This window comes from Varroa destructor, unplaced genomic scaffold, assembly GCF_002443255.2.
Source record: "Varroa destructor unplaced genomic scaffold, Vdes_3.0 BEIS01000005.1, whole genome shotgun sequence".
Taxonomy (NCBI): domain Eukaryota; kingdom Metazoa; phylum Arthropoda; class Arachnida; order Mesostigmata; family Varroidae; genus Varroa; species Varroa destructor.
Genome location: NW_019211458.1, coordinates 18,456,531 through 18,479,726, shown reverse-complemented (window position 1 = coordinate 18,479,726; position 23,196 = coordinate 18,456,531). Strand labels below are relative to the sequence as shown.

Below are 23,196 nucleotides of genomic sequence, written 5' to 3'. Positions count from 1 at the left end.
TTGTTGCCATCAGCTATCGACAACGGATAGCGTTAAGAGTTAAAAAGGAATCGCTCATAAACAGAGTGTGAGAGGTAACGATGGACCGATCACCAAATAGAGTTATTATTTGATGATTAAACGGGTTCATCTTTGGACGGCACAACTTTTATTGCTCTTTGCCTATCTAAGTAACAGTGTAGACTGTTGTTTTCAGCCGGTGCAAGGCTGATCAAATCGTTTGCTCCTTGCAGCTTCTAAGGTGCGCCATTACAACAAGCGAAACACGACAAGTATATATACGTAATAAATTATGTTCCGCTATGGCCTAGAACTTCGATAATATTGGAAATGTTCCTGCTCGTTGAACAACATGGACTCAGCATGCTTCGCAAAAAATTTCGCGGGTTTACGATACGTCGACACGCACCGTTTCATTAAAAGGTAAATTCAAGTGGGCGCCAATAATCTCTTCTGTAGCAGACTTGTTTTTAATGTCCAATCTGATCAGACGCTTATGCTCGTCAATTGCTTACATTATAATCAGATGTTAAAAACTAACCTAATCCGTAATGTTATCAGCACAAAAAACTCGTCGTCCAGATTGAATTAGCTTAGGTAGGAAAATCTTACCTTTAGCATGCCATTTCTGGCCCTAAAACAGAGATAAGAAAGGACGACACCGGCTGGCGGGGCCAGTCGACAGTGATGTGTAGTATCCAGATCGAAAGTCCCCTAAGTGCAAAGCTGCTCCATAGTCAAGTGTTTCGAAACGACAATTAGCATGTCCGCAGGCCAACAGATTCGATTCGTACACGCGTATTCGAAATTATTATAAGTTGGTATCGTAGCTCGCTACAGCGAGAGGAACCACGCCAGGCCAGTTCGTAGGTACTGTATTCCCACACTCCATATTCGGCTTCCCGGCTTGCTTAAGCTCTTAATGTTGAAACTGTCGTTTCCATGGGTGACGTTATTATGGCTGATGTCCAATACGTTGTTGAGGGACGAGTTCAAGATTTTAAGGCCGACTTTTTCGGTCTCTCAGTGGCCGTATGTATCAGATATTTGCGAAGCTACACATTGATACTGGCCGCCCAAAAAGTCGAAGTTCGTGAAATCCACCGCTGGCAACTGCGGTACTAGCACCCATTGCTCCCCTGACTAACCCCCGGACCTCCTACGTATCTCTTCTTGGGTGAGCTTTCGCTAGTACTCGGTTGCCGTCAACGGACGAGCAAGGCGTGCGCTATTCTTTAGACTTATTCGCGGTCGCCGGTGCCGCTGCTGTTTGCAGGAGGCATTCGTCGTTGATGACTTTAGTTCTTTACAGTTTCTCTTCTATCCCATAGTGGCATCGGCATGACCAACGCAACCACCGGAGTTGTCCGTAAGCCGCATACTATGTGGTCGTTACCGCCATGCGATGGGTGCTTCGATGTCCTCATGACTTTGGGTTTCTTCGGGACCCCCCACGACGAGCCCACGGTCATGACGGGGAGGGGCGGTACCTCCTCCGCCTTCAGAAGGACATGCTCTTCGCGACGGCGATCGCTGCGATCAACATCAGCACCCAACTGCCAAACAGCAAACTGAGCAGCTAACGCTCTTCAAGTTCGAAAACTTGTCGGTCGTAAGCTATTTTGACTGGGTGATATAAGAAATGCTTAGTCGATCTGGCTCGTTCTGACGGTAGGTAAATAGGTAGATAGAATGATCTACGCCGAAATCTGGGTAGCCATCAGAAGAAGCTGCCTAAACCTTCTTCTTCGTGTACGATGAGAGAAGAAGGCGAAAAAATTATGGGGATAACCGATGGTGATGATGACGATCAGATCAATTTGAAACTAGTGAGCCGTCAAAATCGTTTGGGAAAGCATTTCTTCTAAATGAAGAGACCTACCAGGCCTCTTTTTCGTGACAGCCTCCATCTACCAATTACACAACGATCTTAATAACAATACAGAAATAAGACAAAGTAACAAAGCTAACGAAAGCATCTGCCTTTTCAAATTATACCTTCAGAAAGAAACTAACGATGTTTGAAAAAGATTAGGAACACAGCAAGTTAGATAGGCCTCGCTAGGCCTTGTACTGATGGCTAATAGACTGCGAAACTAGAGTCTGCTGGTTCGAATTCCGTGGCCTAATACATGCCCCCGCAAACTCGACGCTCACGAACGAATAATAAATGGAGTACATCTTACAACAAAGTAGGACGTATTAGTATTACAAGCAATTTTCTTCTCCTGGGAATTGTAAAGAGGATGAAGTAATATAACTCGCCCAGGTTGCGTAATTGTGTGTTGTTGTCCCTCAACCAGAGGTTTTTCCTTTTTAAAGTCTGGATCGGTTGGTGCGACATCAAATCTATACTTGCAATGGACATACGAAAAGGAACAACCCCACAAGGGTCTCACTAATCACTATCAATGCACTATTCCAAGATATTCATCTCAAAATAATCATTAATTTGATTGAAATTACTATTGTTGTTGTATGGCTGCTCGAGATAAATCGCAGTCAGGTTTCTTAAAAGACCTTAAAAGAACTTCAGTAGTTTACGCCGAACTGAGTCTTAGACATACCTTAAAAGTTAGGCCCACTAGGTCTACCTTAATAAACAAGAACATGCTGTGTAGGTATAGACCCGACCTGTACAGATCAGTGATCATGTAGGCACCACCCTGCACTCCGTTGTGCAAGGAAGTACAAATGTTAGAAAAGCTCTTTTTTTTTCCAACAACACAGTTATTTATTATGAAGACAGTGCTGCCCAATTGAGCCTGCAACGTTACAAGAGCGGTCTAAATGTTGTATTGCAACTATAAAAATCTATACCGCTAATATTTAGCCATTTCCTGAGCTGCAAGGGAAACCTTCAGCCACCCAATCGCGCGCCGGTCGATCTCATTCGTCAAATACCACCCATCCATCCACGGCGCACAAATGTGTATTTTGCATCTATTGAAATATATTATTATAGATAAAACGCATCTACCGTAGAAGTGCCTGAATTCGATTTTCTATTTTCATTATTTATGACAGAGCGGTGCAGTTAGTTACAGGTGTCCAATCTTGACTGGTTTTTTTTTTATTTCGGTATACATAAACGCACTGTTTGACGTTTCACATCCTACATACAAATCAAATCATGTAACCATAGGCATTACCATGACACAACTTCCTCGACCATAGCAATTTACTAGACAGATATTCCAGCAGCCAAATTCGATATAATGACTTGATCTTTCAACTTTTGCTATTTCCGATCGGCTGATTTCCCGGAATTTCTGTTCTGACCAATAGAAAATTGGTTTTCGATCGAAGTTTTCAAACTAGCTCGCTGACGGATTTTCTGCCGACGTACGTCTAATGTTGTCCATTGAGAACAGCTTTCCCAAGACGTATTTAGGTGATCGACGAACGAAATCCTATGCTGGGCATCAACAAACTAACACATCTTCCTGTAAAATATTTCGCTAAGTTTTAGTAAGTTATGCTTACTTTTTGTACGCGATTGATATAGGTAAGCGAACTAATGGCAGATCTATATTCATATATGTAGAGAGTTGATATTCCCGAACGAACGTGCGGATTAAACTTACGTCGATAACGGATCGGAGACCAGCGTTTAACCAACCCTGGACGATCCCAGCTTGATAGTAGGTTTCCAGCGACTTCATTAATTCGTCGTATACGTACCATATTTATCGAAGTACCGTCGAGTTGATCTTTAGGACAAATGTCTTTTGAATAATCAAAGAAGAGTTTGCTATAAGCATGAGAATCTTTTACATAATACTTTATCAGATCATTTGTCTGTCACCCGGTTAGTTATGGTATCATATGGCACCCAATAGAGCAACGTTTCGAGTTTATTAAGCAGGTCTCCAAGGTGGAGTATTGTTGCCTATGGACATATCATCGTAATGGCTACACGTAGTCGATAGTAGGAAGAATTAGAACTAGCATGACAAATGAAACACAGCCAGTAAGTGAACGCGAGCAATAGAAGAGAAAACGAAGGAAGATCCATAAACACTTTCCTAGATGGCAAATTTCGGAACTCTGAAGTAAGTGCGTTTGTCCGATTCGATGAACAGCTGTGATTGCGCTGTGGCGAACGAGTAAACCGTCGTCTATCAATCGCCGCTGAGATGTTGCTTCTTCATAAAGAACAGTAGTAACATTTTGCCGAAGACGTTCGATCACTCAGCATATGGACCAAGCATGAGCCGATAACCAACTATTCCGGCCGCATCGAAATGGCGGTAATGTCAAACGGTTCTCTGCTTATAGTCGTTGAGAGCCCACCTCTATTGACTTTAGATTCACAAGTTCGTTTGTTGTGGGGTTTCATAGCTAGCTAGCTAGCTAGCTAGCTAGCTAGCGCTTAAATGCGTGAGAAGGTCTCGCGGGTCGCGGTTTTGGCGAAAGAAACGCGTTGAAAAGCCTTCACTGCGCCTCACCAATAGGCCACTGAGCAAGCCAAAAGCTCACTCTAGGCTACCAGTAGAGGCGCAGATCGCTACTGCAACAAAAAACAAGGTGAACAAAAAGCAATGATTTAGTGAAGGCCACCGTGTAGAGACAACAATCGATGAATCGAATTGGCTTCTGTCGAATAGCTCGAGTTAGCTATCACCGAGATGACTTTGGTACAACTGGCGTCCTCTGGTGGGGCATTTCCGTAACACAGCGGCATACAGTAAGAGGAGTCACCGAAATAGTCCAGCTGAATCGATTGCACAGCCGTACGTTTGGATCCCCCGACGAGTTCACGACGTATGGGTAGCTCCGGCTTAACTCTGTACTTGCCCACAATTGGCAAACTAGTTCCATTTCTCAGTACACCAAATGCGTCTGGTCGTAACGTGGCTACCTGTCAAGGATAAAATTATTGCGCAATAGGTGAAAGGAAGCCTTGCATACAGGCGATAATATGCAGCGCGTATCTATGCACTCAAATCTTTGGCGATCGCGCATTCATCCGCTACTATTAATGCTAGACGATAACCAATTCATTTTGAAACAAAGCGACAATGGGTCGTTTTCGAAAGTTCGAAAGCCGAGATCAGATATTATTCAATCTTACGGTAATACGAAAACCCTACAAAAACTGAAAAAATTTCCCTGTCCGGTGTTACTTTATCGCTATGTTTTCGCGTGGCTTACAAAGACCCCGATATAGACTTTTCAAAGGCAAATTGGAACAGTTTTAAGCGTCTTTAAGGTCTCAAAGAGTAACTTCTGATACACTATCAGTGTTTTTTTCTTGCTATAGAAATCAATAATCGTTAAAGAAAGGAACATCAATTGTGCCCAAACAGGCCCCAACAGTTAATTTCCCCAAAGGCCTTTCATATCTTTGGTTGTCTTTAACCTCTTACCTTTGACTGGTAAAACTTCATTCCGTATGTGTATGACATATCTGAAGTGACGCTCTAACCAGTTGACATCTGGAAATATCGCTTTAATGCAAGGTTACTATTAAAAATACTTGTGGATCAAACAAAGAATATTCTGAAGTGGCTTAGGTCTAGACTTGAAGCTGTAATCGTAGTGGATTTCAATAACGTTGAACAAACATGACTATCGGAAATTATACTGTTATCTCTTTTTTTAATTCAAATATCTGTTTTTTGTCTATATATAAACAGTCTCAGGAGAAAAATTAACGTTGAAATTTTTCATTTAGAGCCACCGCCCTGTATGCTTTATATGTGCTAGTGCATCTGACGTGCCTGATCGAGAGACTGAAGCGGCAAAAATTCCAGTTGAACACGGCGCTAACAGGCCTAGAAGAAGAAAATTGTATTCACCATCAATATTAGCTCATCGCAAGATTGAATTTAAATAGCTCGATGTAGTATTATCAAATCGGTTTGTATGCGTGCGTGTTTGTTCTGCGAACGTTACGGATGTATGCGTATACGTGCACAAGCCGAATTTGCATCGGGTGTGCGCTTTCATTATTGCCTAGGCCGCTCCTACTACTTCGTAGCAACTTCGGCCAGTGCCTGATACAGTTAACAAAAACAATAAAAAGCATAACAGATGAACAAATCGGCGCAGTCGATAGAAAGTTATAGGCAAAGAGAAGCCGTGCAATAGGTAAATAGCAATATTACTTATTATCTCGTTTTAGAATATAATTATCTTTGAATAATTTGCAAAGGAAGGAACACGAATTGTTTTAGAGCTTCATGCTGGCCATGTCCAATATCGTACCGGCAATGGACCCAACCGTATATCTTATTCCGATCGTATTACAGAACAGATAATAGAAAAAGTATATTTTCGACGTCTCCAACTATCGAAACTGCGGTGGAATTTGTAAATTTTTGTATATTTCTTTTTTTCGGCTAAAATGTAGTCCGTTTAGAAAATTTCAGAAATTAAACTTGTCCTAATAATAATAATAATATTATCATAATAATAATATTATCATAATAATACACAGATATAAAAACACAGCAAATAAACAGATCCTAAGACTCCTGGATCCTGGAAATCGTTAATTAAAGCAAAGAAAATTATCGATAAGGGAATTTATTTATTAATTTGAATCTGTAGGTGGGAGTTGCGCAGGCTCTTTATGCACCCATGGTTACAATGGTTAAGAGTTAAAATGCGATGTACCCATAATCTCGTTTTAAGCTTAGTGATAAATAAATTTTTTTGATGAAAAAAAAAACATTTTTTCTAAGAGTTTTTCGATGAATTTTGTTCCAATAGTAGTTGAACTTATTTTGGTATATTAAATACAAACAATATGTTATTCATTGAAACGGGTTTCCATTCATTCGAAGCGCATCCGTCCAGTTGTGATCTTCAACATTATGGTCTTCAATAGATATTTAGAACAGAGCAAATGCCGATGAAAACTGTCACCCCCCTATAATTAGGAATATTACGGATTTACAATCTATGCGCCTTAATAGTAAACTTCACATAACTTTAATTTACAGCTATACTTTGCACGGAATTAATAAGCTGTTACAGAATGCCACTTGATATATTTATTTCTCTAAGCGATTCAACGGTTTCCAAGCGCAACGCTTTAATATACTCTCTCTCTCTCTCTCTATATATATATATATATAAGTATGACTTTAACACCAACTGTAATTATTTATCAAGAAGAGCTTTCTACTGCATAAACTGCTTCGCTCGATTTTCAATCTTGATTATCTGTATGTGAGCTCTAAGGGCGCACATATACATACATAAGAACAATAGAAACACTGAACCGAGATGCGCTGTTCAGCATACGTCAGGGCCCTTATTTGAGACCTGGAACCGTGAGATTTGTCTTTAGCAGATTATGGGCATAACTTTAGTATGTGATTTAAATATTCAACTCACACTTACAGTTCCTGCAAGTAGGGAGTAGGGAGTTCCTGCAAATTGTTTTTGATGCTGCTGCTGCCTGTGGGCGGTAGAAACGCTGATCCATAGTTCATGTCCAGTGTTCTATAATCAATACGACGATAAGTACGGAAAAAGCTAGAGGCGTATATTCGTATCGTAGAGCATACAGTGGCCCTTGCCCTTGACGTCAGGTATCTGAAGTGATAAGTTTTCACATATTGAACTATGTGCATCTTATTAGAAAAGTCGACTTCTACTTCAGCCTATGAAAAACTTCGGTTGTTCCGAAGTTTTTCTCTGTAGTTTGATTCTATAGAACGTACCGATAGTAGAAACACGTGCAGTCAGTACAGAAAAATGCAATCAATGTTGTACAAGGCTTGGTTGACTGTGTAAGGTTCAAAGAGAACTAAGTCATCTTGCGTTGATGAACCAAAATGCCTTGTGTCTCCGATAATGTTAGTATGCCTAAAACAGACTTCTAATAAACCTTCTTTAGTGGATCCATAAACTTAAGCCCAACCATGATCTAAAATATTTTGACTCCAATAAGCATTTACATTAAGACTGTTAATAAACTGCCTTCTAAATTAATTTTTTTTTTAACTTCGTCCATTCAATTTAGTCCTTTACTTACTAGACCTTTTTAATTAAATTAACTAGAGACTTAGTTAGTTAACCCAATTATGGTTGCTCTCACACGAAACTTACTTCGTGAAGGGTGCCTCTTTCGCTATAATCGTGAGGCATAAATAGCAACCGCCGTACGCGTTCTGTTTTTCTTCTTATGTTTTTTTTAAGCCTCATCTCTATGCTTTCCAATGTTTCTCACGATGCTGTATATTATTACCTCGTAGTAGTTCTGATATACGTACAACTCAATGTATGTTCCTCCCTTTAGTAAAAATAATGATACTTTAATAAGATGTAATAGAAGAAAATATTTGATATTTGTTTGATAAATAAAATAATTTTATAGAGCTAACGAATTGCAATTTAGCTCTGTATCGTTTGCCATGATACTAAAACAAATGATCGGACGTTTGTTGTACACCCCCGTAGTAAAATAGGTCGATTTTCCACCACTTCATTTTCCGTTTCTGTGATACAGCACAAAAAAAGCCCATTAAAATCACAGATTCCGCTACTAAGACACCTCAGTTTTTCTGAAAATTTAAAAAAAAAATACGTATTTATGTTTTGTATGCTTTCTCGTTGACACATATTAAGCTTCGGGTCGCGCGCAATTAACGGTCAAACAGGAGAAAAAAAGACCCGGAAACCTTATAAAACGAATAGTTTAAATCACAGTTTAGTCATTAACAACTTTACCCACTGCTTACTAATTGAGATAATTTACGTTAAGCGAAATGTTTAAACGGACTATTTTCCGGTCAAATTTTAAGCACAAATTACATAAATAATGTTTGCGAACGTCAACCCAGGCAGACAACACATGGCGGGTTCGATGCAGTTCATTCGATGGGTTGATGCGATTGTAGCAACAAAATGGGCATTAGTTAGCCAACGATTAGCTGGGCTGAACAGATTAGAAAAAATATCGCACGCCTTATAATTGATTGTTCGAGTGCCTGCATATAGGAATTAGGATTCTGTAAAGGGAGCGGAAACAGTTTAGGGGGAAAGCAACCGGGAAGCAAATTTCCCACCTCACAGTTTACGTGATCCTTATTTTTACCTTTTTTTTTTTTTCATTTGTTTTCCACCGTTGTGATGTGTAGACCCTGTTTACGGGCACTGGGCCTCATCTCTAGTTATTTGTCATGGTAGTGTGAGGCTCGATCACTAGATTCGCACCTTCTTTTGCCGCTGGCTTCGAGTGGTACCTTTCCATTGCTGTTTAGATGGTAATATATAGATGCCGGGAAAAGTATCTTTTGCGGAAATGCCATTTCGATGGTGCAAAGTTACTATAGGTTCGTTATCTCGTTGAAATATAACACTGAAGTCAAACAAAACAGCCAAATGCAATACAAGTTTCTCACTTCGGTCATAAATACGCACCTTTTCATGAAGTAACCAAATAGCAGAGAGTGAACTAAGGATTGTGGGGTATAGTATAACGTTTTCAAGGTATCGTAGATTTTCATGCAGACATTTGACAAGCAGAAACAAGAGCAACGCTTCCCAAGTAGGACGATCTTACCGGCAGGCTCAACAGCGCGGTGTTTTTTCTGTTGACAGTTTTTTTGTCCCGTATAACTGTAACTACTTGCTGGTTACACATTATTCTCCTGATCGGTACCACGCGGAAGTTGTGCGATCCCGCTTTGTTGACTATGAAGCACAATTTATTATAGCAGTGCAACGAAATCAAATGCAGCTTTTATGTAAACATTTCTATACAACAGCCTAATTTTATAGGAGATTACGACTCCTAAACAGTTGATGCTTAGGCATCTTTTTTTTGCTCGAGTGGACCCCAAATATTACACAAACTTCAAAATTATGATCGGAACACTTCGTGGCCCATTTCACGTACAGCATGAGCGAAGGACAACAAAGATATTAATGAACTGTCATAGATCGCCATTGAACGTTGAAACACAGTGGCTGTACTTTGTTTTACAGCGTAAAAATTAAAGACGATTGTCTTATCGTTACTAAGTTATCGATTTCACTATTGCAAGCTATTCGTTCCACCTCTCATCCAACGAAGACTACGGCCGCCAAGCGCTACGTCAGTGACTAAAAGTCACGTTAAGAAAGAAAAATAAGTTTCGCAGCACAAGAAGCCACTTGGTAGTCTTTCTTATACCATCCATTTGAACTATCTTCAGATGTCATAATCTGTAGTATTCTCGTTAATATCTTAATCAGCTCCGAGGCTTATCCTGCCATAAAAACGCTGTCGAGCTTGACTGACGTAGTATCATAGACGTAGCATAGCATTTAGTACCAATTCCCACCGCTTTCGCCACCTGTGGCGCAGCGGCGTTTCGAAATTGTCCAGTGTCAGTGGATTATCTTTATGCTTCTATGCTTGTTATGGTGGACATATATGACCAAACATCCCAGATGCAGTGCATGGCACACGTACAAAAGGATAAGAAGTACAGTTTTCGAATTTAGAAAGGAAAAACAGCATCATAAATAGTAGAAGAGAGACGGTAAATTACAACAGCTAATCGGTTCATAGAAGCGATTTATGGCAGCATCACGCTGCAGTCTCGTGTTGATGTTGCTACTACCGCTGCTGCGCCGCGCCCGGCGCCGCCATCGCCGAAGAGAACCGAGAATACGTTCAACAGGAGTCTAAATGATGACGACCACAAATATTGCCGTTATCATTGTTCCTATTATTATGATTGTTACGTGATAATAATTTCTATTATTATCAGTAGTTGTAATGGCAACGGAAGCTGAAGCGGCGACAGCAGCAGACCACGAAAATGAAGCTGGTGAAATTACTGCCGCGACGTCGTCATTATATTGTCCATGGCGTCTATAGTTGGACGAACGAATGAAGAACAATTTAGCACTTTATAAATTATATGTATTTCATAAATTTGGCACGGGATTGTTGGCCGCTGTTGTTTTCGTTGCTTGTTAAATTACAGTCGTTATGGTATCATGAAAATACCCCGGCCACCGACAAACGCGGTAGTTTAACCAGATAGTCGGTGTCGTTGCGAGCTCCAAACGAGTTGAAAGAAACTAATTGCTGAAACTGTACGGCTTTATTGTAGCGTGTATGTCTAATTCGGGGCTCGCTCCTACGATGACGAGTAGTCTCTGGTTCATCCGTAATGAATCTCATGACTATTGTGAGATATTCGGCGGTTGTTTACCAGTCTGTGCCGTGCGACCTGACTCTATGCGCTTTGCTTAATATGTATCGCTAGGCTAATTTTTTTCTAGCGTAACCAAACATGAGCTAAGAACCGAAAAAGAAGGACAAACAGAAAAAGGAGAACGAAATAAACTTGCACTGCGATGACTCCTTTATGCTTAGAAAAAGCTAGTTATCCACTTGATGACAAATTATGATTGTGATGTAACGTGCTGCGACGTAACTTGGAGTACTTAATATGTGAAGGAAAGGAGCCGAAACGATAAAAATGGCAAAAGCCATTTTATTGTAGCGTGGAACGTTATCGACAATGTTAACAAGTTAGGCGCCTGCAGAGCTTGCTATAGAAAGAAAGATTTTGAGGGACCTGCGATAAATGTGTATTTTTTAGAAGAGTTGTGAGAACTTACAAGTCATATACAAGGAGCGATATGTATACCTCGTCACTGAGTAGGACAGCACTATACGGCATTTTCAGTGCCACCTGGTACTTTAGTTATTTCCTTGTTGTTACTTAGTTTTTTTGTTTTTTAATATATTATGGATTTGGAGTCGGTTTAAGGAGTGTGCGCATCGAAGTTCGTCGATCCTTTACTTCTCCTGCTCCTGCTCCTGCTCCTGCTGTGTGGTTGTATTATCTTCTTACAAGCGCTGCCCGGCAACCGGTTTCCAAGGTTTTGCTTTTTAAGTAAATTTGTGAAAAATTCTTCAGAATATCCTAGGATCATCCCGTTATTATTAGCTGTGAATTAGAGTTTGTTTCTAAATTTTCAAAATGCTTAAAGTTTCTACATTTCTGAGAAATCATCGATACCACCGAAAAATGACGACGGTGGCTTTTAGAAGAACATCACAAATTCTGAGCTTTGCTGCCGTTTAAAATGACAACATTCGATTATAACAGGAATAAATAAAGCGCTCTTGTTTAGCTTGAAACCATGAAATATATCTAGTTAATAGTTGTTGAGAAAATCTGACGAACCTTATATGAGTACCAGAATTTGAGTGTATGAGTACCAGAGACGACAACGTCTTCTATCGGGGAACGATTATAAATGCTTTTATACACAATTATCTTCAGCACAGGTAAGCCTACAGGACATCATTGCAAAGAGATGTTGCCTGTTACTATACGTGATCGCGTGATTTATTGAGTGTGAAAACAAAGGTTATTTTAGCAATTTACAATTCGTAATAAATGAGCCTTGTCATAGGTTGAAAACACACGCTTGAATTGTCCGCACCATTATGGCTAACAGACACTTGTGTGGTCTCCCAGCCATCGTAACGTTCTAGCATTTAGAAATTTCAACACTGAAATAACAGCATTTTACTATATTGAAATTTCTATTCCGTCCAGAAGCGTTACTCCATTACCGAATTGAGTCCTATCACAACTAAAATCTACATCGTAAAATTAGTATTGCTGAGCTTTCTCGCACCCATCCGAAGTGGGCTACCAATGCGTGCCGTTATAATCAAGTGTGAGTTAACTGTTACTACCTGCTACGTTATATGTGTGGGAAGTATCAACCCCAAAATTTCATCGTCTTTTCGGACACTTCTGCTCACGCAGAAAGCAGGAATACATGTATTGTTTTTTAAATACCGTCTATACCAAAGGGTAAAGCCAATATCTGTTATAAACGAAACGTCTAATTGAGTAAACGTCTGTCTTCCTGCCCCGAAATTATCTATCCGCCCAAGCCAAAGCTAGATAGGTGGATGACTCCAATTTCAGACATAAGCGATCTGTACCTTCATCCTGGCCACGGACGACGGTCCCCTTCGTCAAAAGGCCATGCCACGTCAATCAGCTGACCCCTCGCAGACTCCATACGTACCAAATGCTACTACAGCAACTGATACCGTTATTGGTGTTATCGATATCTGCGCACCTGGATACAACTTTGTACGCGGACGTAACCAGGAAATAAGCCTTCTCCCCCTCCTCCCAGCTAACGATAATTGTAACACACGTACTCATTAGAATGAGCCTAAAAAGGGATTAGCAGTATATGGATAAATCTATAAGGTACACCGTACACGTAACGGCCTGTAACGATGTAATGTTCATGTGACGTCGTACTTTATAACAGTAGTATAGTGTGCACTTTAGCTCTCCAAGCATATTATGTAATAATAACAATAATAAAGTTATAACAAGAACGAAGACTGATTTAATGGTACTGATGCAATGCTTTGTGTACCTAGCTTGAGCGTAGTTACACAGAACCTAACGAGTTCAATCGGTTAAGATGTCGACTGGCTGAGTCCTGCCTATAAGTAAGGTATTCTATATAGAGTACTATAACGGCAGTATAGAGTAGGATTGTGTGCTGCAATTTGAAGGACAAAGAAGTTTCGCTGTCAACCGCCGTCGATGACTTCATATGAACTCTATTTCGTCTTCGCTCCTAGTGCACTGGGGCCGAAGAGGCTACTACGGAAGCCTGAAAAGTTATATCTATTTACAATGGCTCCTTATTGGACATTGTACATCGAAGGTTTGCGGCGTGATTTCGATATGGTACGTCGGTTTATATCGACGGCATGTTTAGGTCGATACGCCTGTTCCACAAAAAGCGCAGTTTATTTTGAATGTATTGTTTAACCAGCTGGACAAGCAATTGGTTTTGCCATATGCGATGGCTATTGAGCAGAACATGTTGACTAGACGGCGACTTGATAAGTGCGGATAATACGAGCGAATTTATGATAAAGATTATGATAAAGACCGCATCACTGGAATCAGTAATTGTACCAGGATAAAAACAGAACTGTCCGTTTTTATTTTCGCCTGTTTATTACCAACAGATAGAAGATCGCAAGTGCGTTACTTTAGTGCGTGCCGAATAAACGTTAAATCATGATAGGCTGCAGCGTAGGCCTAGCTGGTGTATGTAATGCTTCTTGATGCTTGCGAGCGTACAACGGTTTTACCGCTATTGAGACATCATAACTTGTATCTGATTACAATCTATATTCATTATCACGGTCGAAATCATCGAAATAAGGTGACAAACTGCACGACGAAGCCTACCGCGAAGAGCGATTCAATCAGAATACGTCACGAGCCAAGTAAACCTATAAGTATGGCTAATACACGATCCTTGATCCCGTCAGATACACAACTGTTTGAACCTATATTAATGTCTAGTTCAGTTCTAGACAAGGCGCCTAGTAACTACATGTCGAAAAAGCGAAATTTTACTCCAATTTTACCAATCTAAATCACCTGTCCTGGGTGTCGTTTCTGTCTTGAGAGAATATATCTCTTCTTGATTGCTGTGCCTCGTTTGCGCCGTAAATAAGTATTTCCTAGCAAACATGACATTATGCGGATCGTGTCCTTTTTGTTTTTGCTTTTTTCTCCTATCATCGCCTGTGCCTGTGCCTAGTGCGGCCTAAACGGCTAATAAACGACAACCAATAATATGGTCAACAACGAATAAAATCAGGCTTGAAAATAAAATGGCCTATTTATGTAAATAACACAGACAATTATACACGAATATCTACGCATGTAGGTGACACATAAGATACTTTTGCATGACAAACACCAGAAGAACAAGTCACCGAACGATAGCACAGAACAGGCGTCATAAATCGCAGCTAGATGTAACGCGATAGAGTCATAACGCCGTCCAGGAACTTCCTTTATGGCCATACACGAGTTCAAAAATTGTCAATACGAGCAATCGAAGGTGATAGTAAACATGATGATGGCAGCAATTATAGCTGCGAAAAATATTTTATTGCTTGACCAAAACATCTGGACATAATGGAGCGTCAATACGATATATATATATATATATACACATATGTACACGGTATCGACGTTCATCAGTAAGATAGTAGATATACATTTTATCGATCGTCGTATTGTACAGTGCGAAGTCAACTAGAGTTGAAGTTACAGATGACGTCGGTGAGGGCAACTGCAGTACAAAACAGCAGAAAACGCGCAGGCCATGAAAAGAACTACATCAAGCTGGTCTGAACCACCAACCTGAACAACCAAGGCTGAACTAAATAGAACGACGACGCCATATTTAGGACTGACTATTGTAAACGTTAGGCCAATAATTATAACGACTGTCAATGGCTTTTATTCGTACAACACCAATCAGTACCGCTGCCGTCAGCGAATTTGTCATAGCTCGTTGAAATTAGCGTCTGAGTGAGGTCTGCCGTAAATTCGTATACCAGAGGACATTTAGCGTGCAATAGGAAAGGCACAGAAAAACTGTTTGGCAACGCCATAGTTCATGTTCTTTTTGTGCACGAGGCACGACTGTCTCTGATGATTGCGGTGGCTGATGTTAACTCTTCGCTGATTGAACTAAGCCACCAAATGGATGGCGGCAGAAGGAACAGCTTAGAGCTCAACATCGCTGGGCTGCTTAATATACGGGAAGGCGCTGAGGGAACGTGGAGTCAGACAGATCGGGATGACCATCTGTCCGTTTGAACCTCATCATTTCATGCGAGATCGTTATGTGGAGCGGATGTGTGTTGTTGGCCGGCAAACTGTTTAAGTCATATATTGTTCGAAGAGGTACACGTTGCGAAGACAGCGTCATCATTGCTGATAACATTATTTTTCGTCTCATCATTATTTTTGTTATACTGTTAGTGCTCTTTTGTGCCAGTGCTGATGCAGTGGTAATAGCCGCTATATGAAGAATGTCTGAGTAGTAACAGGGACCACAGACGTTACCGCATCTCGTCTGCTGAGAGCTTCGTTCTCAAACGGTGAAATTCGTATATGCGCGGGCGCTAATTAGGTCAACTCGGTAAGAACAAAGATAAACTAAACATTATTTCTCGAATCGTTCAGAGTAAATACGAAACTGATAGTAATAGTAATTACAGCGTTCTGCGGCGTTCGGTGACGCTGCTTGCTGCGCTACGGGCATATGGGCCTACCGAGGAAGTTTTCAGTCAAAATTAGAGTGAATATGCGCTACTTCAATCCACGACTCTTCCTGGCGACCCGATAATCCCATCATTATCGATTGAGCTTTCTGACTGACAAGTGATTATTACTAAGTTAGCACGGTTGATGGAGTTCGGAAATGTCGAAACAGATCGTAATCTGATAATGCAAGATCCGGGTTCTCTCATTTCTATTAGTAGTCTGGCATTCTAACGGTGGAACACGACGGCCCTTCTTGTTCGATAGCTTGTCATGATATGTTGTATACACTGTCAAAACGGTAAACGTTATAACCAATCGTTTTGCCTAATTAGGCGGCAGCGACTCGTACCGCACGATTTCTCTCCAGTTTCACCCAACACATAGTGATGTCTGCTTGTTTTTTTGAGTCTGAGTAGATTTTTTTTCGTTGCATACTAGAGTGCGATGCACCTTTCGTCAGTCGTGGTCGATCGTTACAAGAATGACTTGATTTCTGTAATGTTTGGCAATTGAAAATACAAAAGAATGGACCCTCTTGCCTTAGTTGTTGTAACACCCAAATATCAAATGGCTTGCATCATAGTTATCCACGTGTCGGTTCTCATCAACCTTTTTCCCGTAGCAGATTGACTACGACCAGAAGCATCTTTTACGACGAAATTTGCCCATCATTACGCTTTACTTTATCTTAAGTCTGAATAGAGACAACGATCAAAACATGTCCACATTTGCCAAAGTTGATGACGTTAACGGTACCGATCCGACACAGTTGGTGTTGCCTAAAATAAATGATATCAAAGTGATCCAGCTACAAAAATGCTGAGTATTTGTTCGCGAATTTAATATTCAAAATGGTACCACCTCAACCGGGTCAGATCGCATCTGCTAGGTAGCTAAAAGGTGCTGGCTTTGGAGTAATTCGGGCAAGTCTAGTTATTCCTAAAAAAAAAAAAAAGTAACTCGTTTATTATAGCTTAATAGTACTTGTCCAATTTTCCTTAGCAAAACAAGCTCATAGATTAGCGGTTGGTGTTGGTATAAGTGTCCATCTAGTCTATAGTTCAATAAGCAATAGCGTACGACCAATGTGCTAAGGTAATGTCGATTGAAAGAAAAAACAAATTGATTACGCAGAGAAAAGCCAATTACAATAACCTGATGCAATTTTTTCTGTTTTTCTTTACGGTAACCGCGTTGCCGAATGCAGTTGGCAGAGCTTTCCCAAACAGAACTATACGAGACATCTTATATATTCAATATGATGAAAAGGGAACCTTTAAAAGGCTAGAGCTTCCAAATGCGCACGTGATCATTGGTTGATCTCACTGTCTTCACACTGCCGTGGCCTTGGGGTCCGTATATTTAAATAAAGTTTATTTGGATTCATTTGAATGGTAGTGAGCGCGCCAGTGCAAACCTAACACTTATTATAGACTGTGAAATTTAGTAGTCAGTATTTATAATACAGTTATTAGTAGTATGTTTTGTCATATTTGTCCTGAATTACTGGTCAGCGTGGCAATAGCAGGCAATAACTAAATATCAAGGTATTTCATCGAAACAGAATATAAGCGGTTTAATAGCGTCCAAACTTCCTTTCTTAAGCGTACTTTGGGATGACTTCTAAGGACCTGTAATTTTCTTGCGTACCTTCTAGTCGACCCGCCATCGTTTACCAAGGACCCGTGTCGCCGTCTCAGGTTCCCAGCAGCGGAAGCCTTATCGGGCAACCTTAACGGTTGTTCACAAAAAAGCATTCTATGGCGACTATATTTTCAACTCCGGTAAGACGAAGGACAGCAAATAGCAAGGGACGAAGCGGCTGAATCGGCGTGTTCTGTCTCGTTCTGCGGGGTATGAATTTTGCTCCAGATCCTGCAAGAATCAGGGCGTCTACTAGCCTACATGTAAATACTCAAGCTATGATAAATACAGTATTCTGCCGTTTGCTATCCCCTGGTACTATTTTCAAAACGCATGGTAAATTTCTTAAAATAAACTTTACCAATTCAATTAGATCCTACGATAAGAAGAAGTAATATCAGCAAAGAGAGACAATTTGCTTGCTTTAATTGATAATAATAACAACACTAGTAAAAACAGGCTTGCCAGCCTCATATCGGCCAGTATAAGGAACGATGAAGCATCATTCTACCCATATGGTAAGGTCAAGAGATATATATATATAGAAAGCAAGATACAGTTTAGCGCGCACTAAAAAAATAATACCGTTTTGTTCAAAATTAACCTATTAAGTTGGGAATCATTTTCCGTCACCTTTCTTAAAAATGCATTCAATGCTAGAAGGAGCCCGTGCTTGAAAGATCAATTATGGCATTTCAGACTGGCTGTTTTATCATAAAAAGGTCCTACGCTGCTCTAAAGCGCGTTTTATGACATTTGATGGTCGGTCACCACCGGCATATCCTGCTACGGATAATTGCTGATGGATAATTTCTGATCTATGACTCCTTCAATTGCATGACTTCTTATCGACGTATGATACACACGTATATGATTTCCACGTTGCTTTATAATCTGAAAAGCTTAGAACGTTACAAGTCAGGCGTACCAAAAAGCCAGCTTGTACACGATTTCGTAACTATGTGTCCTAAGCAAATTTTCGTTATGGATATAAACACTTAATGTGATGTTATTTGTTTATATTAGTTGTGGATAAACAGCACTTAAATCGATAGAAGTGGTGTTCTGATCTCCTCTTCGGCCAGTACAATCATGACTAGACGAAGGACTACAAATTCTTATTGTCAAGACCTTTCGTTCCTTTTACTTATTTGTATTCATTTTCCCATCTCAGCCACATTTTCCCAATACCGTTGATGTCTAATTGGCGTTTTTGTAACCGCTTTTGGGTGTTGAGGTACAAAGACGCCGACACAATATCTGATCGTCCCAGGAGAGATCACGTATAGCTTGAAACGTGTTCAGTCTTCAGCATTAAGCAAAGACGCGGATAATTAACTGTGTCGTGGTAATGAAGTAGGCCCATCAACAGAAATTATAATAACATTATATGCTGAGTAATATTATTTTATGATAGAACGCAAACTAAGAATTAATTCTCGAATCTTTAAATTAGTCCTTTCGGATCCATTGCGGCGGATTTGGAGAGCCGCTTGACGCAATGTGAACGCAAATTTGGACGAAAACTCGTACGAACGACGTCGTCGCATCTGAAATGAAAAACGCGAGACAAGAGAATCTTGTTTTCTTAGCTTCTGACTCAACAGCGTGTGGTTATGTAAACTGTTACGCCGTACGTGGACCATATATGGTACTGTGCGTAAGGTACGACATGCGGATAGTAAGGGGGACTATATCGGTAAAAAAAAACCGATGAATGATTCACTTGAGAAATCAGTGAGTGCCGGTTTTAACAGCAGCAGCAGCAGCAGCAGCGAAAACCGTGCCAACAGATCATACGTCAATAATTTGACAGTGTCTCTTCACAACTTCAAAACACTATGGGTAGCCTCGTTGTTCACCGCGTAATTAACTGACCCTTTACAGAGGAGCGAAAAGTTATCTAGAGTACCAAAGATCAGCGTAATACATAATAAATGTTATTAGTAGGTTTTTATGCTGTTTCTCCCTTTCCTAATAATTACATACATAGGGAAAAACTAGATGGCCAAGCTCTGATGGTAATCATATGATCATTTTCAATGGCACTTACTGATCACCATTAGCGGTGACTACTAGTAGGGCGTCGTCCCCAGATTGGGTTCTCTGCGTTCACGTATTACTCCATTGAATTTTGACGCATTATATCATAATCTCTATACTAGCCTGGTCCTTCGTGTCATGGGCCCAGCTGGCCAAGAGGTTGCCAAACATAAACGCTTCACTTATATCGAACCGAATAAAATACCATGTCCACTGGACGCATCAATGGCGAACAATTGTCGATAGGTCCACGCCGTGGCATTCAACGTCGGCCTTTGCGAGCTGCTTGGATCACTCCATTCGCTGGCGGCTCTCGTCCCCGAACCCATCGGCTAAAGCGATCATAACGCCTGGGTGATCAAGCCAGAACCTTCGTCTCTGTTTAATGAAGAATGCCGTGTCAGTGACTTGCTAAGATGGCTCCAGTCAACTGGGATGAAGGGGCAACAAACGAAATAGTGAACCGCAAACAAACGAACAAAGGCCACTAGAGAAATCAACTCTATACAAAAGAGGGAACAGAATCGATACATATCTATATATATCTATATATACATATATATATATATCTATATATACATATATATATATATATATATATCTATATATACATATATATATATATATCTATATATACATATATATATATATATATATAGAGAGAGAGAGAGAGAGAGAGAGAGAGAAAGGGTCCGGGAAACAGACGTTGTAAAAAATGAGTGAGATAGCAATGAAATAAGCGCAATGTAAAAGTTACGCGGATGCATCCGTAAGCAATGGACATTAGTCCCCATTAGCTTTCCACCTTGTCCCCTAGTTAACGTGGCCGGTCGCCTCCGGCGATTGTGATTTTATTAGCGGTAACAGCAGCGATAACAAGCGTTTTAAACTAGTCGCTGCTCCGCTTCAGTCTCCTTGATACGTCGATATATATATATATATATATATATATGAAGGCGTAAGCATTGATACGCGTGCAAACGGCCTGCGAATATTGCTATTATTGTCTATGTTATGTCCTATGATGAAGCGTCATCTTCCATCGTGTTGAGACATTCGGTAACGTTTTGGAGGCGTTAGAGTCGATAATTCTCCTATGTCAAAAGCAATTCGGCTAACTTTGGCGCTATTGATAACCTCAGTAATTAGTCTGGCAGTCCGCTCGGAGCGCGATGACGATTCCAACAGCCTACAGTCGCCAGCGACGACTTTGACGCGGAATCGACCACGGCATCATCGATGACGCTGCCGATCATGTAAACGTCGTTGTGTTGATGCTTTTGGGCGGCAGAATTTCAGCACGATTAGAAAAGTGCTAGTGATTCTGAGGAAAGTAAAATAATTGGGCTGTCTTTAACTTCGAGTTGATTTGTTTAGCAACGAAGCTATCTACGGGTGGGTAGGAAAAACACAAGGACCTGGAACCGTCGCAGTCACCCTGATAGTTTATTGGTGCGCCGTGCATCGGTGGTAACGGCCGTCGTGGCGGCGATGACAGAGACGCAACTGTAAATTCAGCCGGTGGCAATACCCAAATCGTCGACTGTGCAGAAAAATGGGTATGTATGTTGAGAGTACGACTAACTTAAGCAGGCTTATCTTTAAAGAGGACGTGAGATCATAGGACGATATATATTAGAGAACATTGGTGGAGAAGAAATCGCTGTTGCTGCTGCGTCGCAGAACTTTGTTTTGCCTTTTGAACCGCATTTTGCTGGAAGTCTGTGACAAATTTAAATCAGTTCCTAACATATCTTTCGTGGCTGCCCTCTTTTTCACGAACCAATGAGGTGCGGGATCTCTGATATTTTTTGTTGAAGTGTTTACTACAATACCTTCCGTAACTGCAAAAACAATCGAAATACTGTCACCGCAACAAATAGAATCTTCAACACGCCCTTGAGGCCCGATAGGAGCCAGAGCTTACATTTCCCTAAGTAAATGTAAACCACTAGCCTGATTTAGGATGACGTTTTCATTAGTGTACAAGACGTACTTATAAAGATATGTCCCCCAAATATCTGTGCGACTAAAAAAAAAGAAGTATGCCCTCATCATATGGTACTTATTGGTATTGTACCGCATATGGAAATACCATAGCTGGTATTTAATGGCTCTGGGTGCTATTTGGCAGGACAATCAACTGAATCCGTTGATTCACAAAAATGAAGATGTTTACATTGATGATAATCGTGAAAAACCTAAATCAAGCATCTGCAGCAAATCAATGATGCAGACAGCGCGTATACGAATAGCTAAAGAAGCTGTGATCATATTGTTGGCCAATGAGCCTCGATCGTCAGCTATAATAAGTCGTTCGAGGAACAGCATCAAAGGCGTAAATATCACAACCGGCTAACGCGTGCTACAGTTTACTAAATGTCAATTCTCTTATTCGATGGATACCTCGTAAGTGACTGAATAGTTCCTGTCCAAATAGAACTATGGCATGAATAGCAATTGGGTATAGCATTATTCCTAGTAAAACGAGAGCTCATCTCAGCGCGGCCGTCGATGCGAAGGCCGCGTACTCACGCTCTCATGCACGAATAAATACATGCATTGATATTGTTCGATAGAACATTTTTCTCCCTACACAAACCATAGTAAACTGTGGCATATTTTAGATCCACATTTGGCTTGGTGCATTTACACACGTGCGTACCTAGGTATGTCATCGAAGACATATAGGAGTTTATTTACGACGCGTAACTGCCAGAAAGTTCTGACCCGCCGTAACTGAGTGAGGCCCTCCTCTAGCTTTATTAGCACTTAGTGCGAAAACGATGTGCAGTCAGCCAGCGGCAGTACTCTCTCTTCCCCAATTTATCGCAGGCGTACTTAGGAGGAGTTGGGATCCTTGGCTCAGAAGAAACACTTCGGCTCTACTCGACAAGTCTGTTTTAGTAACCCTAGCTATGGCAGCGAGGACGTAACCGGCCCAGGAGTGAGAGTGCCTGGAGCAACAGGCAGAATTATCGAAGAAGCGGGCAACAAAGATCAGACAAATAATTATGTTCTTCGTTTGTCTGCGTTCTCCCTAAGCCCAGCGGCAACAGCAGGCGCGGCGGGCATACGCACCGCTGGCGACGGTTAGTTAGCCAATCAGCTGGCAGAAACCATCCCTCTGTTGGATCTTCGGCACAGATCTCAGCATTCGCTCAACCGCTCTTGCGCTGCTGACTTCGTTACTCTTCTTCCACGATCGTTGCTGATGGGTCTGAGCACGTCTCACTTCGGCGGAACGAGGTGATATTTGGTGGCAGTAAAGCCAGGCCAGGCCAAGCAGGTCTAGGCGGAGAAACGGGCAGTTGGCATCCCTCACGGCACTGCAGCCGTCCGCTGTGAACAGGTAAATCATCGCAGACATGATGAGAAATTTTCTATGAGAACAAAGCTAGCCGGTCTAGCTACA

At 41.0% G+C, this 23,196-nt stretch overlaps 1 protein-coding gene and 1 long non-coding RNA gene across 22 annotated transcripts; one reads left to right on the top strand and one right to left on the bottom strand.

The window, feature by feature from the left end:
- Nucleotides 1-3,041: 3,041 nt before the first annotated feature.
- LOC111251629 (uncharacterized) lies at nt 3,042-10,249 on the bottom strand. 21 transcript variants are annotated; one of them, XM_086989761.1, is made up of 7 exons: nt 9,524-10,242; nt 9,175-9,319; nt 7,351-7,551; nt 5,727-5,780; nt 5,373-5,453; nt 3,588-4,864; nt 3,042-3,446 (listed from the first exon to the last, which is right to left on the bottom strand). In XM_086989761.1, the coding sequence occupies exons 3-6, from the start codon at nt 7,439-7,441 to the stop codon at nt 4,815-4,817; spliced, it is 276 nt and encodes a 91-aa protein (XP_086845887.1). In that variant the 5' UTR covers nt 7,442-7,551; nt 9,175-9,319; nt 9,524-10,242; the 3' UTR covers nt 3,042-3,446; nt 3,588-4,814. The 21 variants fall into 21 exon arrangements, 20 of the variants coding, with proteins under 20 accessions (XP_086845887.1, XP_086845871.1, XP_086845872.1 ...); XM_086989745.1 differs by having other exon boundaries at nt 7,357-7,551; nt 9,524-10,240; XM_086989746.1 differs by having other exon boundaries at nt 5,373-5,441; nt 7,357-7,551; nt 9,524-10,239.
- A 5,361-nt stretch (nt 10,250-15,610) lies between these two features.
- Nucleotides 15,611-17,993, top strand: LOC147755380 (uncharacterized). Its single transcript, XR_015328087.1, has 3 exons — nt 15,611-15,969; nt 17,302-17,446; nt 17,752-17,993. It is a non-coding gene; the product is annotated as an uncharacterized LOC147755380 (long non-coding RNA).
- The last annotated feature ends 5,203 nt before the right edge of the window (nt 17,994-23,196 follow it).

What these genes read in the sequence shown, in the direction of transcription:
- LOC111251629 (XM_086989745.1), bottom strand. Translation starts at nt 9,269, where the DNA reads ATGGCATTTCCGCAAAAGATACTTTTCCCGGCATCTATATATTACCAT. An exon ending in ACTCCCTACTTGCAGGAACT is followed by an intron (nt 5,781 to 7,356) that starts GTAAGTGTGAGT and finishes TTCTTCTTCTAG; the next exon opens with GCCTGTTAGCGCCGTGTTCA. An exon ending in CGCTTCAGTCTCTCGATCAG is followed by an intron (nt 5,454 to 5,726) that starts GCACGTCAGATG and finishes CTTGCATTAAAG; the next exon opens with CGATATTTCCAGATGTCAAC.